The sequence below is a fragment of the Salarias fasciatus genome (genome assembly GCF_902148845.1).
Source record: "Salarias fasciatus chromosome 7 unlocalized genomic scaffold, fSalaFa1.1 super_scaffold_4, whole genome shotgun sequence".
Lineage (NCBI taxonomy): Eukaryota > Metazoa > Chordata > Actinopteri > Blenniiformes > Blenniidae > Salarias > Salarias fasciatus.
Genome location: NW_021941229.1, coordinates 20,343,449 through 20,357,635, shown reverse-complemented (window position 1 = coordinate 20,357,635; position 14,187 = coordinate 20,343,449). Strand labels below are relative to the sequence as shown.

The following is a 14,187-nucleotide window of genomic DNA, read 5'->3' as shown; positions in this document are numbered from 1 at the left end:
CACATAGTATTTAAAGACAGAGCTACTCCCACTCTCCACAGACCGCCCCTTAAACTCAGAGGCTTAAAGATAAAGGTGAAAAAGTAGGCTAAATGACAATCTGCCGCACTAAATCTTTCAGTTCTTATTAGCTTGTTGGGAGATTGTATTTGGTTTCTATAAGCTCGGAGGTTTCAGGATTGATGCTTTTGCTTAATCTTTTCAAAGAGACCATTGTTTGTGGGAAATAAGTGCATTCATTTGATTTCCCAATTTGTGCGGGGTCAAGGCAGATTTATTTGTACAAGGAAATGCAATTTTGAGACAAAGAGAAAACCAAACATTAGCTGAAGGTAGAGCAGGAATTGGGATGTGTCTCACCACTGCGTTTCATTAAAATCGTGTCACGCAGTGCCTTCTGAATACATTTGCTGTCGGGAATAAAGCCCCCTTTTCTCTGCACACGCTTTGCTTACTCAGAAAAATGTCAAAAGGGTCAAGCATCAAAAGCATGAGCGGGGAAATTGTCCCGGGAAATGTACGTTACTTTATGTAAATAATTTCCTGAGGCATGTGTTAATTATACATGATTTACCTGTACCAGGACCCATATTATGGGCTTCACACTGTGATTTGTCGTGCTGTGATTGGTGGATTTCGCGTCGGTGTAAGTCATTCGCTGCTTGGTAATTAGTGTTGTGTTGGCTGCGGTCATGTCTCTCAAGGAAACTCTCTGCCCTTGGTCGTCTGTCGGCAGCAGGGGAAGCCAGACATTAAGCCTTAATTGATAGCAAAGGGAGAGAGAGAGAGGGGCTTAGCACTTTTTCTGCTGACTGTAGCAGCCAATACACGTCAACTCCGTGTCCTACAGTGTTTTAAAACAAAGGAGCACACTCTTATCAGGTTATTTGATTTTAATTGTTCGGATTTACACCCTCAAAACAGATCTGAAGCCTGACTATTTACTGTTCATATATCAAACCTGCCGATTTAAAATGATCTCACCTTCAGAGTTTCATGTATTTTCCAGACTGATGTTTTGAACAGCCACGAGAATCTTCTGTAATTATGCAGTTGTTGCTGTGAGGTCTGAAGGGGATGAAGCGTTCTGTACGCCGTGTGCCTCCTCCGTCATTGTGCCTCATATCAGTCCTTGAATTGCGCGGCTGTTCGTGCGGCGCCGGCACATCAGCAGGAGCTACAGCGCCGACGCTCGTGGTCTCATATCCAGTACAGCTTTCACTTCTGATAGAAACCGTCATTTGATATTTGAGAATAAACGCTGAGACCTTTACTCCATTCTCACACATTTCAGAGGCTTTTAGAAATGAAAAAAAAAATTAATAGATTTTCAATAGATTTTGGCTTTTTACTTGTCTAACTTAGATGGTAGCAAAACTGGAAAAAATCAAGTTTAGATGGACAAACAGACAGAAATTAAGTCATAAATGTTTATATATATAAAAAAAAGAAATACACACAGTTTGCATATTTTATGAATCAACATGCTCGGAAGTCTTTACAAAGTAAATTCTATTTATTCCAAAAATATGATTTCAGTACAAATTTGATATAAGTATCTCAGTTGTTACACACCCTTAACTTATGTAGAGAGATGAATATATTTTATTGAAAGTCAATATGTCGGAATACATAAATCTGATCTAAAGGGAGATTGAAGCTTATTTCATGTGTATTATTAAATATGACTATTTGAACTATCTTATAGAGTAGCATACTCACATTAAAGCCACACGATAAGTTCAAAATACACTTTTCCCATCAGAGTATCTTGAGCATTTGGAGAAGTTCAATTAAAAAATGACTCCCGAATGTTCATAAATAGATGACATTTGTGTTGTCACATCGCCGCAATAAATTTAATTGATGTTGACCTTTAGGCGATATATGGGACGTCATCACTCATTTTGGAGTCACAATATGTTGATACATGACTGTTGAATAGGCTCGTTTGAAGGTTTCCCTTTGAGCTCACTGTTTGTAAAAATGTTCACGCATTCAAGATGCTTTTAGGAAGAAGTTGTTCTGGCTCCTTACTTCTAATGCCTTTAGGCAGCAAAACCAAACTCTGGAAGTTTATATCAACTGACACAAAATGACATACTAATATTAATATATTAAATAGTAAATAGACTACATTTATACAGTGCTTTCACACTGCTTGAACAGAGCTCACAACGCTTTACACTGTTGATCGCCTTCACCCGTTCACACGCTCTTTTGTTGAAGTTTCTGCGACTACTTGAGGTCACAATGTTTTTACAGATTGAAAAATCAATATTCAGTCTATGTGCAAGTTTTTCCTTTTCAATATGTTCTGGACAAAAGTTGTATTAATTCACTTTGCCTGTCGGTTTAGTTTTGTTCCGAGTTTGGTGCAAGCAGAAGGTGAAAAGTGTAAAAAGAAGTAATTATTGCTGCAGCCCTTTTTATTGACATATTTGAAATGTCTCATGAAGAAGAGGCGGAGTTTTCCTAAAGTAAATATATAGACATTTCTAAGAAGATGAAATATACTTGTAAATGTAAAGATACCTAAAAATTGATAAAATTCTAAACTTGTGCTTTCATTTTGGATAAATTGCAACTTGAGACACACACGATCAAAATAAATGTATGAAGTTTGAGTACAGATCATATATAATTGAGAGAAACACTCCAGTGAATACAAATTAAAAATTTAATTTTAACACTGACCCAGCAGCACACAGCCCTCTCTCTGGATTGCCCTCCATGCTTAAAGTTAACAACTGAATAAAGTGGATGTATCACAATTTGTATTTTAATTTTTTGGTAGTTTTTTTTTTTTTTTTTTAAGCAGACTACATCTACTTGAAGCAGAAAAGGTCAAACTTCTGAACTGACTATATATTTTAAAGTACTGCATGTGTGTTAAAAATCTTGGTCCAAAATGACTGCCCGGTAATGCAGTCGATTAGGCTTCAGGACTTTTCTTTGTCGAGTTTGCATGTTCTACCTGTGCTCGTGGGGAATTTGAGTTGCATTGGTGACTCTAGATTGTGTGTCAATGTGTCCTTCACTTTGTGTTTGGACTCGAGAGTCAAATGACCCTGAGTTAGATAAAGTTAAATAGAAGATAAATGAATGCTCAAATGAGTAAGAAATATATTAATTTTATGGTATTATTGCCACATTTGCAGAGATGTTTATATTGCAGTGAGTTTGCGACCCTGGAAATGTTCTCTAACTGTATTAGCCTTGAAGCAACAAGCTCGTGTGAGCTCATGTAATCCCTGCAGAAATCAATGAAGGCATTGTTTCAGTGTGCACGGTTTATCCTGACCTCTGTGCGACTGCCTCCAGGGCTGGCTCCTGCTCTAAATACCTCTTGGCTTTTAGACGGTCAACGTGCCAGACAGATATGTTGTCATTCTTTTAGGATTAATAAGGAGGTCGAGGAGTTTTCTGAATCCTGCTCAGGCAATGGGTGTCAAAGTCCGTTTACTTCAGGTTCCACCTGTTTATCGGTGCAGGCTGCCTTTGAATTGCCAGAGTTTGAGTTGTCATGAAATAGCTTAAATTAAAACGCCCATCGTTCGTTCAGAATTTAAGTTGTATTATTATGCTGATTTTTAATGCATGGAAGATGTTTGACACATTTATCACGAGAGACGTGCCGCGTTTGAGAACAGGAATATGTTGCTGTTGCAAAAAAACTCTCTTGGGATTCTCCTCAGATTTGCATACACAAAGCAATTAAAACATGTTTCCACATTTCCACGCGTTAAAATTGAAACACCGTGAAGCATACGTTTGAATTGAAAACGTGGAGAAAAGGATGAGTTTAGTGTGAGCTGCTGCATCAGGAGGTGTGGGCAGTTGGAGATCCAGATGCAGAGCCTTAAACATCACTTCTCGGGGAACGGATCTAACAGTTTCACACCTGCTCTGCCATCTCCCTTCCATATGTTCTCTTCTTTTTTTAAACTTGTGAAGCTGCCGCCGGAGCTGAAAGAGATGAAACTTTTGCTTCTTAATTGGCCACTTTCAGGTGTCTGTGATCTCTTCTGGATCTGGTCAAACATGTGGAATCAATCGATGTGCACATCTGCATCATCACATTCACCGTCTTTGCTTTAGTAGCATTTAAAAGTGATTTTATCTCGCTGTATTGACTTTTTCTCGCGTTTGATGAAAGCTGAAAAACTGAAAAAAAGTGATGAATCTAGTTTGAGTCTCTACTCATATCTTTTTTTTTTTCTTTTACAGAAGGAGCTGAGTCTTCCCAGAAGAGGCAGCTTGTAAGTACCAAGAGAAATGTTACCTCTTCTTGTCAAACTAAAGAGCTGTGTGAGATGTTTAAAAAATCTCTACTGCTACACATGTTGACTGATTAATACCCTGAGTTTGAAGCTCGCTGGAGCTTTACTGTGGGATCCATAATATCACAAAACTCTACACTCACTTGGCTCTTTATTGGGCGCTCATTATTGGTTTATTGGTTAAGTAATTTGGAATTTTTCGTTTAAGTTTTTACACCCCAAAAAAAAAAAATCAATTTAGAGTGTGTCTTCTACAATCTTTATATACCACAGTGAAATATGATAATGTTGTAGGCCACATAACATTTTTTTTGCTCATTTATTTTGTCAGTATCAGGAAATCAATCAAAATTTGTGTGTTTCTTTAGATTTAGGATTCTTGGTGTATATTCCAGTGACGTTAGATGAAGATAGATCTCAGTGTGGGTCTTGTGTGTTGTTTAGAAGTGTCATGATACTTGATCAAAATATATCAGGTTGTTATTCTTATAAATACATCAAAATGAACTCCAAGATGTTATTAAGTAATCTTCTTTCTATCTTGAACTTAAAAGAAAGATCATCTTAAATGCTCACAGTTAGTTTTCTTAGATCTTAGGTGATTTGACTTGTTGTTCCTTCCTAAAAAAATATCGGCTGAATTTAGAGGGGGCCCTTGCTTTATTAGGCTTTCATTTTGCAGTCGATCAGTCGCTATTTAGACCGGTCCGTCAGGAGACGGAGGTCACTTTTAGTGAATTGAAACGATCGTCCGACTGGCTGCTCGGGTTTCTGCCTGGCAGGTTTTTAAAAGGCAGTTCTCAGCCAGGTGAGGACCAGCCATTAAGACATGAAGACATAATAGACTTCTGTTATGGTTTGATGTGTTTTATGGCTGGAGACGGAGTGCCCCCCCCCCACACCCCCCCCCCCCCCCCCCCCCCCCACACCCCCACACCCCCGCCATAACACCCTGCTGCTCTCGCTATCGCCTCACCAGAGGGGGCACCTGCTGTAATGGAGGTGACCCATTACTAACATTCTGCGCTGAGATCACCAGCTGATTTATATTTAGAGCGCCGAGCTTCTGGTGACCTTGGAGACCACAGCAGCACTGCTGTTTGGATTCCATAAAGTGGCTTCAGATATTACCTTGTTTTTTGGGGGGATTTTTTTTTTTGTTGCCAAGTTGTCCCGTTGAAAATGAGAGAAGAGAGTATGAAGTAACTTCTTAAGATGAGTTTTTTTTTTTGGCTTCGTCTTGTGTGTAGTGCCTGACAATGGAAGCATTTTACTGGTATTTGTTTCTAAAAATAACCGTGTGAACCAGAAAGTAATTTATGACCTCAGTGTGCAAAGGAAGAGCATGCACATATGTGAAGGTGACCAGACGCCCTCCTGGCCGAACCCTTCTCACGTCACGTCACGTCCGGAGGGTTTTATAAATTCATGAAAATGGGAGTTTCTTCGGTGCTTATTTAAATTGAGTGACTTTGACTGATTGCGCAGAAAACTGCTGTAATTTCTTGTGTGTCACAGAATTCTCAAGAGGCTGACCTGAACTGTGCTCTGCCACACTCACTTCTGAATTCATCTGAATATTCCCTAAAAATAATGCTTTAAGTGAAGAAAACAAATCTTTGATTATTTGTTGGACCAGCACCTTTATGAGGCTGTTTACATTTTAAACGGTAAGAGGTACTGTATATTGTCTATTTTTTCTGAATTTTCTAAAAAAATATAATTACATCTAAAATGAAATAATTAGACATAACAACGCATTCTGTGTAAGCTTGACATATATTTTGTCTGCTGAAGAAAAATGTCAATATTGTTGAACAGAATTTTTTTTTTTATATATATCCATACAAAGGAGGAATATGATGAATTCAAATCTTAAGGCATCTTTCAGGAAAGTTTGAGTATTTGTACTTTGTTATGAAAGCTGTAAATTTGTAACTGATAAGTTGGTTAATTAAACAATATCAGCATGCAGACTGTAACAGAAAGGCCCTTTAAAGGAAAGCCAGCATTGCTCCTGTGTATTCAGGCTAATGTTCCTGTTAATTACAGTCAGACATCTTTACTTCAGTACAAATGAGGTGATTCTCTTCCAGTAAGCCAGAGTTTAGTGAAGTATTGACTGAAAAAACAACAGAGTTTGATAATTCTAATGTAAAAAGTCAGTTTGTTTGTTTTTTGATCAGCGATCAAGCAACAGCCTTTTTCAACTTCAGGCTCTTCAACACCTGTTTTTCACATGTATTCCATCACAGTCATCAACCACTCCGCATTTCTACTCAAGCAGTGTTTTTTCTGCTTCCAAACCAAGAGAGATGTAGATAATCTCTGTAATCTCTCCATTGGGTCGTAGTTGGACCTCTGGGTTTCCTCCCAGCTGACTGTTCCTGGTCCACCTCCAACAGACGGTGTCTGGGGCTTCTTAATCAAATTGCCCATCCACCTCAACTGGCTCCTCTCAAGTACTTAAAATACTCATTAAAAAAAATACAAAAAGCATCTTAAGCCAGCCTGAATCTGCAGTGTTGTGACTTATGCTTGGTTTTAATGTGTGTTTCAGTGTATTGAGGTGAGATACTGATATAAGAACTGAAAAAAAGAAGACGCTGCACTCGTTTATGATGATGATTTGCAATCTGGACCTGTTACACTCTCCATCTATTTGTCTTCCAGTCGCAGGAAGAGCGAGGGCAGGGTCCAGCATTTAGCTCATCCACAGCACTGAGCGCTCTCGGAGGTTTTCCTGTGACAGAGAGCCATCTACTGAAAGTTTGATGTCATTAACATGCTGCCTAATGTCAACATGCCAGTTAATTAGTGATATTAGCCTTTTCCACACTCTCTGCGCCTCATATCAGGACATTTGTTACTGTCACTTCTTTTTCCTGGCCTCAAGAGTGATTAATTACACATTTTCAGACAGTCTTATTTGGAGTTGTTTTCAACATGAGTCATTCTAGTTAAAGGATGACTGAACTATTTATAGGCTGACCTTAATAGCTGGAAGTCCTCTGCTGGGCCCCATTAAATATCTGGAAATCAATCATTAGTCCAGGGATTGAGATGCTGTCATTTGATTTGTTGGCCATTATGTTGGAGCCAAATCCGATTTCTCGTCATCAGCACAAACATGCAGCCTGTTGCACTTTGAGCTTTTCAGGATAGCATACCTGTTGTGCCACGCAGACTCGTCCCAAGATGCAACGGGATCGTAACGAGGACCTGTTGACTGCAGCTTCAGTTACAATCAGTTTACCAGATGCTGCCGGAGCCGCTTCGTTAACTCTGTCACCACAGATCGAGTTCCTATCAGGATTCAGCTGCTAACTGAGACAGAGTCCCAGGTTATAGACCAACCTCAGATATTAACTAACATTTACTTCTTTCCCTTGAAGCTTATATGTTACTAGTGAGGGGATAACTGAAAGAAGGCTTTAAATGAATTAGATTTTGTGTGACGCTTTCACATTGGTTGTCATTGCTTGTGTCGTGGGTGTGTGTTGTCAGTTGGAATACTTGTCAGATTGACACAGCGAGGTTATCATGTTCCAGTCTTAGTGTCATTTTCTTTTTCTTTCTTTCTTTCTTTCTGCTTACTCCACTTGCAGTCGTATCATCCCAGGCCACAGAGCAGTGTGTAACATCCTGGAAGTGTTGGCATTTGGTCAAGTTGACCTTTAGGGAGAGAAACAAATCAACCTGCGTGGAGAAAAATATGGTCAGATGGCATAAATATTGATTCATCATAAATAAATCTGGCAGGCGCGGATCTTTCTGGATGCTTACTCTTGACCGGTTGGTGCAACTGCACCTCCTTTTCACGCTCCAGTTCCTCCTCACTTCACCTTCTTCCTCGGAGTTTAATGCAGTGTTGGGTGTCACCTGCAGTGACTCTCAGCTCCTCATGTGCGCTCGCCGTCATAAAGAATTCATCAGCAAAGTGAAGCAGCAGCAGCCGAGTTCTGCTTTCTATGTTTCTTCCATCCTGCCCAGATTTAACAAAGCCATCGTCGCGCTGCCGTTACCAACGCTGACTCATTGCTAACACATTTTTGGAAGTGTGGTGAGAATTATCTGAAATCACCCTCCCTCTTTTGTCATTCAGTAGTTCATCTGTGGACAATTTCCTGCCAGTGACTCATTGATTCATTTTGACTTATGGGGCTCTTGATGGTCCCGCGATAGATTTGCTATAGCAGTGTGCGTGGATGAAATTCATCACGGGTTATTTTTACTGACGATAAGCGGTGACCTCCAGTGTGGCTCGAGTTCCTGCAGGGGCTCGGACACTCTGGTACATTGTGATCCCGCTTCATTACTCTGCGTTTCAGTCACAGCAAACACTCAAAAGCCTCCTTCATTTAATGTCTGTTTGCCTGCAAGGTTAAACGCCTGCTACCTGCTGGTTTTGTTTGTTTTCTGTGTGTGTGTGTGAGTGTGTGCCTCCTGTACATTGACAGACGTGCACTTGGCTGTTAGTGGTGCATTATGTTTCTGTTTGGGAGATGACATCATCCCGCCGCTCGTGGCCACACTGCGCCGCACCGCACACGCCTCACGTTCGGCATCTGTCAAGGTGACTGCGCGCAGAGGAGGAGACACAAATGTAGATTTAATTTATCGCCTTCACTTCTGCCGCGTAGCAAGTCACCAGCTGGTGGAGGAGAAGGAGGAAGAGGTGGGGAGGTGGATGAGGAGGAGGAGGAGGAGGAGGAGGAGGAGTGGCGGTGGTGCTGCGGCTGCTGGTGGGTCACCGACTGTGCATGCGTTTGAAGGAGCAGGGGGCGTGTATTAGGGGAGGGGAGAAGGGGTATTGTCCTGCCTCCGTGCCCTCCGCAGGCAACTGAGGATCTTATTTGACAGCTTCAAGGTGGAACGTGGAAAGACCAAAACAAGAGCCGTAGCCCCCCTCTGTTTTTTCTTTTTAACCCCTCCTCCCCTTTCCAAGGGGGGAGAGAAAACCAATCCGTCTCATCGCACTGTGGTGGCTGGGTTTGGCTCTTTGTCAGTGCAAAGGGGGGGCGGCAGGCAGGCTGTGTGAGTGCATATCATGACCACAATAGAGCAAACGAGCACAGTTCAGCCATGAAAGCCCAGCGGGAGAGGCTGAGAATTCCAGGGCTGACGCTAGAGTGAGTATTTTCCTCCGTTATCCTACCGGGAAGGCAGCTTCTCCGCAGTGTGGTAGCTTCATCTGTCTCTGTGTCATGTTTGTGGCTGTCTCACACTGTTGTGTGCTGTGTTAGCATTAGCAGCAGCTGCAGCATCTGCAGCAGGAAGTCTAATGTCAAATCCTTTCCCAGCTCAGCAACAGCGGCTTACCCTCGCCTGTGCTAATATCTCTGCATGAGTGTTCACAGATTTACATTTTCATGCACGTGTGTGTACGTGTTTGATGAAGAGATAATGTTGTCACGCGGAGGATTGCCGCAACATTCTGTATTTGTTGCCGTGACACAAACAAACAGTGCACATGTAGGAAAAACAGACTCGTGCAGACATAGCACACCTCACCAGGAGCAGCGTTGCAGTGCATCTGATTGTTGAATGTTCTCATTAACGATGGAAAGCAGTGAATGAATAAATGTCAGCATCCCCTTCTCCACACAGCCACTGTCACTGCTCCACTCGATGCATTTTTTATTTAGGTCAGCAAGGAATTTGTTATGGTTCCCTCCATCGAGGATTAAAAATCTGCATGTGGGAATAATTGGGCCGATTGACTGTTATGAGTTCATACTGAAGCCTTTATTCCTGTTCAGAGAAACGAAATGATTCAATAAACAGGAGATTTCATTACTTGTTGAGATTTTTATTGGTCATAAAAACTGCATGATCAGTCAATGGATCTGTCTCTCATTTGCCAAATGCTTGCTCAGTAGGGATGTTGTTCTTGGATTTGCCCTGATTTGATGCAGATTCAAAATAACCAAACATTTAAAAAAAAAAAAAAAAAAATCATCACTCTTTTTGACAAACTGTTTGTAAATCATAGTTAAATAATCCACTGAGGTGGATTATTTATTCATACTTTTTTCAAATATCAGCAAACCAAATTGAGAGTAAGAGGTTTTTTTTTTTTTTCCTTTTTTTTTTTATTCTCCATAATGAAGACCTGAATTGGTTTTAAATTAGTTTAGGGTGTTATTAAAAAAAGAAGAAAAAAAAACTATTGGATTGCTGTTTAACCTAATGCAACTGAAATAAGTATGAAGAGTCAAAACTGTTTGCATGTTCGGTGTTTTTTGGAATGGAATAAATTGAATTAGAATAGGATACATTCGAGTCTGGTAATGGATTAAAGTATCAGACGTTCAATAGATTGGGTAATGGGATAGAATTAATAGGAAAAAAAAGAATTGTTGTTGGACTACTTTAGCTGTTAAAAACGGGTGTTGATATTATTCTTTCAAATTCTGCACTGGCTCAGTGGTTTCCTAAAACAGCAGTTTTTAATACTTGTTGGAAATCTAACAGCTTCTGTACACTGTGGATTTTCATATTACAAGAAATCCACCAGTTTTAGATTCAGCAGGTGCAGTGAGAATTTTCCGTCTGAGCTTATTTACAGCCTTAGAAGTTTGAGTGTGTTACTGTTTAGTAACGATATTTTCTGAAGGCCACTGCAGTAAAAGTTATTCACCTTCCTCAACCTGATGCTCTGCAGTGCCACTCCTGACAAGACGCCTCACAGATGAAGAGCAGGATGAGAGATGCCGTGTTGCTAGCGTTTGGCAAAGAGAGGTTAATCTTCTCTTTAAAAGTAATAATTCTGTAGGGTGAAGAAGCTTGATTGGCTTTTCTCCATTTTGAAAATCACTGCTGTCAAACCAGCAGTGCAGCAGTAGATCATTGCCTTGGGAGGCGGCTCCTGAAACACGATTCAAGTCCGTCTGACAGGGATCATTTCCTCTTCATAATGCTGGTGGCTTTATCTGGGCACGTGTTGTGGTTGGATGGGTGTGTGGGGGGGGGTTGGCGGCGGGGGGGTTGTGGATTTTCTGTCCTGTGTGTGATAAAGGGCAACTATTCACTCCACTCCATTTAACTTGCAGCCTTACTCCCCGAAGCTTGAGCCCCACTCCCACTAGTCCGTGCAGTCCGTGCAGCCCGCTGCACGCTTTTCATTTCTGGAGGTAAGCAAGAGTTCTTCAACCATGACTGTTTTTGATGTTCATCACCGGCTGAGTCTGTTTCGTCTGCGTGCGTCACAAATCCACAGTCCTATATCCAGTTGGCCCTCCTTAAAATCATCTGCCATTGAAATGACATTGAAAGAGGACATGGGGCTTATATAATGTTGGTGATGTCTCCCCACCCCTTCCCCCCATCTTGTCCCTCTCTGTTCTGAGGTTTATGCTCCTCTTTCATGTGCTAAGTAGGATTTGTGGCTTTTGCAAAACATCAAAGTGAAGAATGGTCTCAATCTGTCTGAATCCCAGCTTGATTCATTTGGGAATGGAGAGCACTCAAAACAGCCGAAGCTAATAATGATTCTACATCCAAGTGCATTGCTTAGATACTAACTACTTTATAATGAGTCCTTAAAAATCTATGTGCCAAGAGGTTTTGCTTCCGTTTTATCCCTGTGTTGCTGAACTGCCTTTATGTTGTCCCATTTATGAGTGTGTGCACGTGACGTCCTCTTGTCCTGTTCCTCAAACTCCACGTTCATCCACCAACGAGCTTTGAAGCTGTCACTGTACAGAGTGCCATTGGCTCCCACGGTCAAATGGGTCATTCAGGTTGATGCCATCTTGTTCGTTAACTGGTGTTTATATAATTATAAAGGAGCTTGTGATCTGGACAAATGGATAACAAGACAGCCTGTGATCTGACCCCCTTTGATGATTGGACAGATCACACCAACAGTTGTGATCCAAGGTTGATTTCCTTATCTGACTTAAAGAGTTACTTCTTTTTGAATCCTCCAAAAGAACTACAAGCAGTACTGTATCCTTGCGACACAGTGAATATCCGTGTGTTTCAGTGCTGTGAGGAGAGTTGTGGTTTCTGCTTTCTGCCAGTGTTATTCAGCTTGTTTCTGATGCAGAGCCGCAGAGAGAAAAAAATGTTGGAATGAAACTTGGAATGGGTGTCTTTCTCTCTTCAGCCCATTCAAAACACTCAATTTGAGATTTTTTTTTTTTTCCTGTATCAATGAATAGCTGAAAAACACCCACCCATTTCACCCCTGGTCTCTTGTTCTGCTCAGCTTTCATGGAGAGTCAAGTGGAGCAGGCATTTAATGTGAGTCAGCTTCATACAAGAATGTAGAGATGCTTTTTACTGGCTGGATTTTTATTAATTTATTTATTGACTGCATCAGTTTTTATTCCATTTTCGGTGTGTGGCACTTCGCTTTGCGATTTTCAGCGAAGAGCCCAGATCTCGTGCTGGAGGACATAATCCTTCATCATTGATAAATACCAAAGCTGAATCATATCCATTTTCGCAGAGTTTAAGGCTTCTTTACTGCATGTGCATTACCTGTGTGTTATTTTTTTGTGAGGTCTGCAAGTAGGTCACTCTTGATTCTTGATACTTTTCTATACCAGGCTGGGAAAGCTGGTATAGTAGCCAAGCCTCGGGGGGGCTCTGGGATTGAGAAAAATGTATGTTGCTTAAGATAGCGTGAAGACATAAGCAGAATGGACTCAGAGGTTCTGATTAGGTAACAGATCTGTGGGTTTAAGGGACCAGAGAGGAAAATGCTCCACACACATTCTAATCCTCGCAGGCAGCGTTTGCACCAGTTTACAGATGACGTGGAATTGTGTTTCACTCTAAGCTTAGCGAGGGTCAGCGTCTCAGCTCGACCAGCAGGGATTTATTTGTTGAACGACTGCGTCAGAAATGCTGCCGCTCCAACCAACTGGTCTTGAATGAGTAAATATGGTGTGAATACAGCCTTTATTGCTTAGAAACAGAATTTTTATGGAGCATAGTGAAGTCTACTTGGTTGCGTCCTATTCAGAGGCTGAACCTGCAAATCTCTTCAAGTTGCACCTTTGACTGGGCTGGTTTTAATGCTGAGACTTGAAATGAGGATCTCTAAACTCAATTTGAAGACTTAACTGGCTGAACGACAAGAAGAGGGTCTATTGTTTAGTTATTGTGCAGTGAATTTAGGTTAATTTCTGAACTTTAAGGATTGGGTGACTACTGTAAATGTTTTTTTTTATAAACTTAGTTCACTCATAGAATATTAATTACATATATTTTTTTTATTACAGATAATATCCACTTGTCAAGTGCAACTCACTCAAAGATTGATGTACCCAATGTTCCCAAATGTCTCTGAGACCAGTGCATGGCTTCTCTTTCCTCATTATAGTGAAATCAGAAAACTGTCTGCGGTGAGTGTCCAGCAGACTGAGATCGTCAGAGCCTTTGCAGATTTTTACCTCTGGTGACACGAGTTTGAATCCCAGTTGTGGCAGAAAGAAATACTGCAGTGCGAGTTACAATGGATTGTTGTGACGTGTCCCTCTGTAGACATACAGACACACACCTGTTAAATTAGCCTCATCACTCAGTTATGTTAAGTACCATTTTCAATTTGACCGCTGTTATCAAACTCAGAAAATATCCAGGCTAACTTTCAAAATATTGGATTTAAATACTCCATGAAACGGTTATCAGTGATATTTTATCACATAACGTTCACCTTTCATATGATTTATTTTTAATTTATTGAAATGATTGCCCCAATATTTCAAACTAAAAACAATTTTCACAAATAAAGCAGTGAGATGAAATCCAACCTCTTCCAGGATTTCTGATTGACAGTGACTTGGTGCTTGTCCTAATTGCAAAAACAATTATTTTTCATCACATGTATTGATAAAACTGATAAAGACATATGTATGTGACAACTAAAGCAGTATTCCTGTTTTCTGTC

At 40.7% G+C, this 14,187-nt stretch overlaps 1 protein-coding gene across 5 annotated transcripts in view; it reads left to right on the top strand.

The window, feature by feature from the left end:
• The window catches only part of mast4 (microtubule associated serine/threonine kinase family member 4), a 105,562-nt gene that overhangs the window by 55,904 nt on the left and 35,471 nt on the right, over nucleotides 1–14,187 (top strand). For 3 of the 5 annotated variants that reach the window (XM_030084656.1, XM_030084655.1, XM_030084654.1), the window contains exons 4-5: nucleotides 4,231–4,262; nucleotides 11,339–11,419. In XM_030084656.1, the coding sequence (XP_029940516.1) occupies nucleotides 4,231–4,262; nucleotides 11,339–11,419 (113 nt within the window). The remainder of the gene's footprint in view (nucleotides 1–4,230; nucleotides 4,263–11,338; nucleotides 11,420–14,187) is intronic. The other 2 variants (XM_030084658.1, XM_030084657.1) reach the window with 1 other exon arrangement.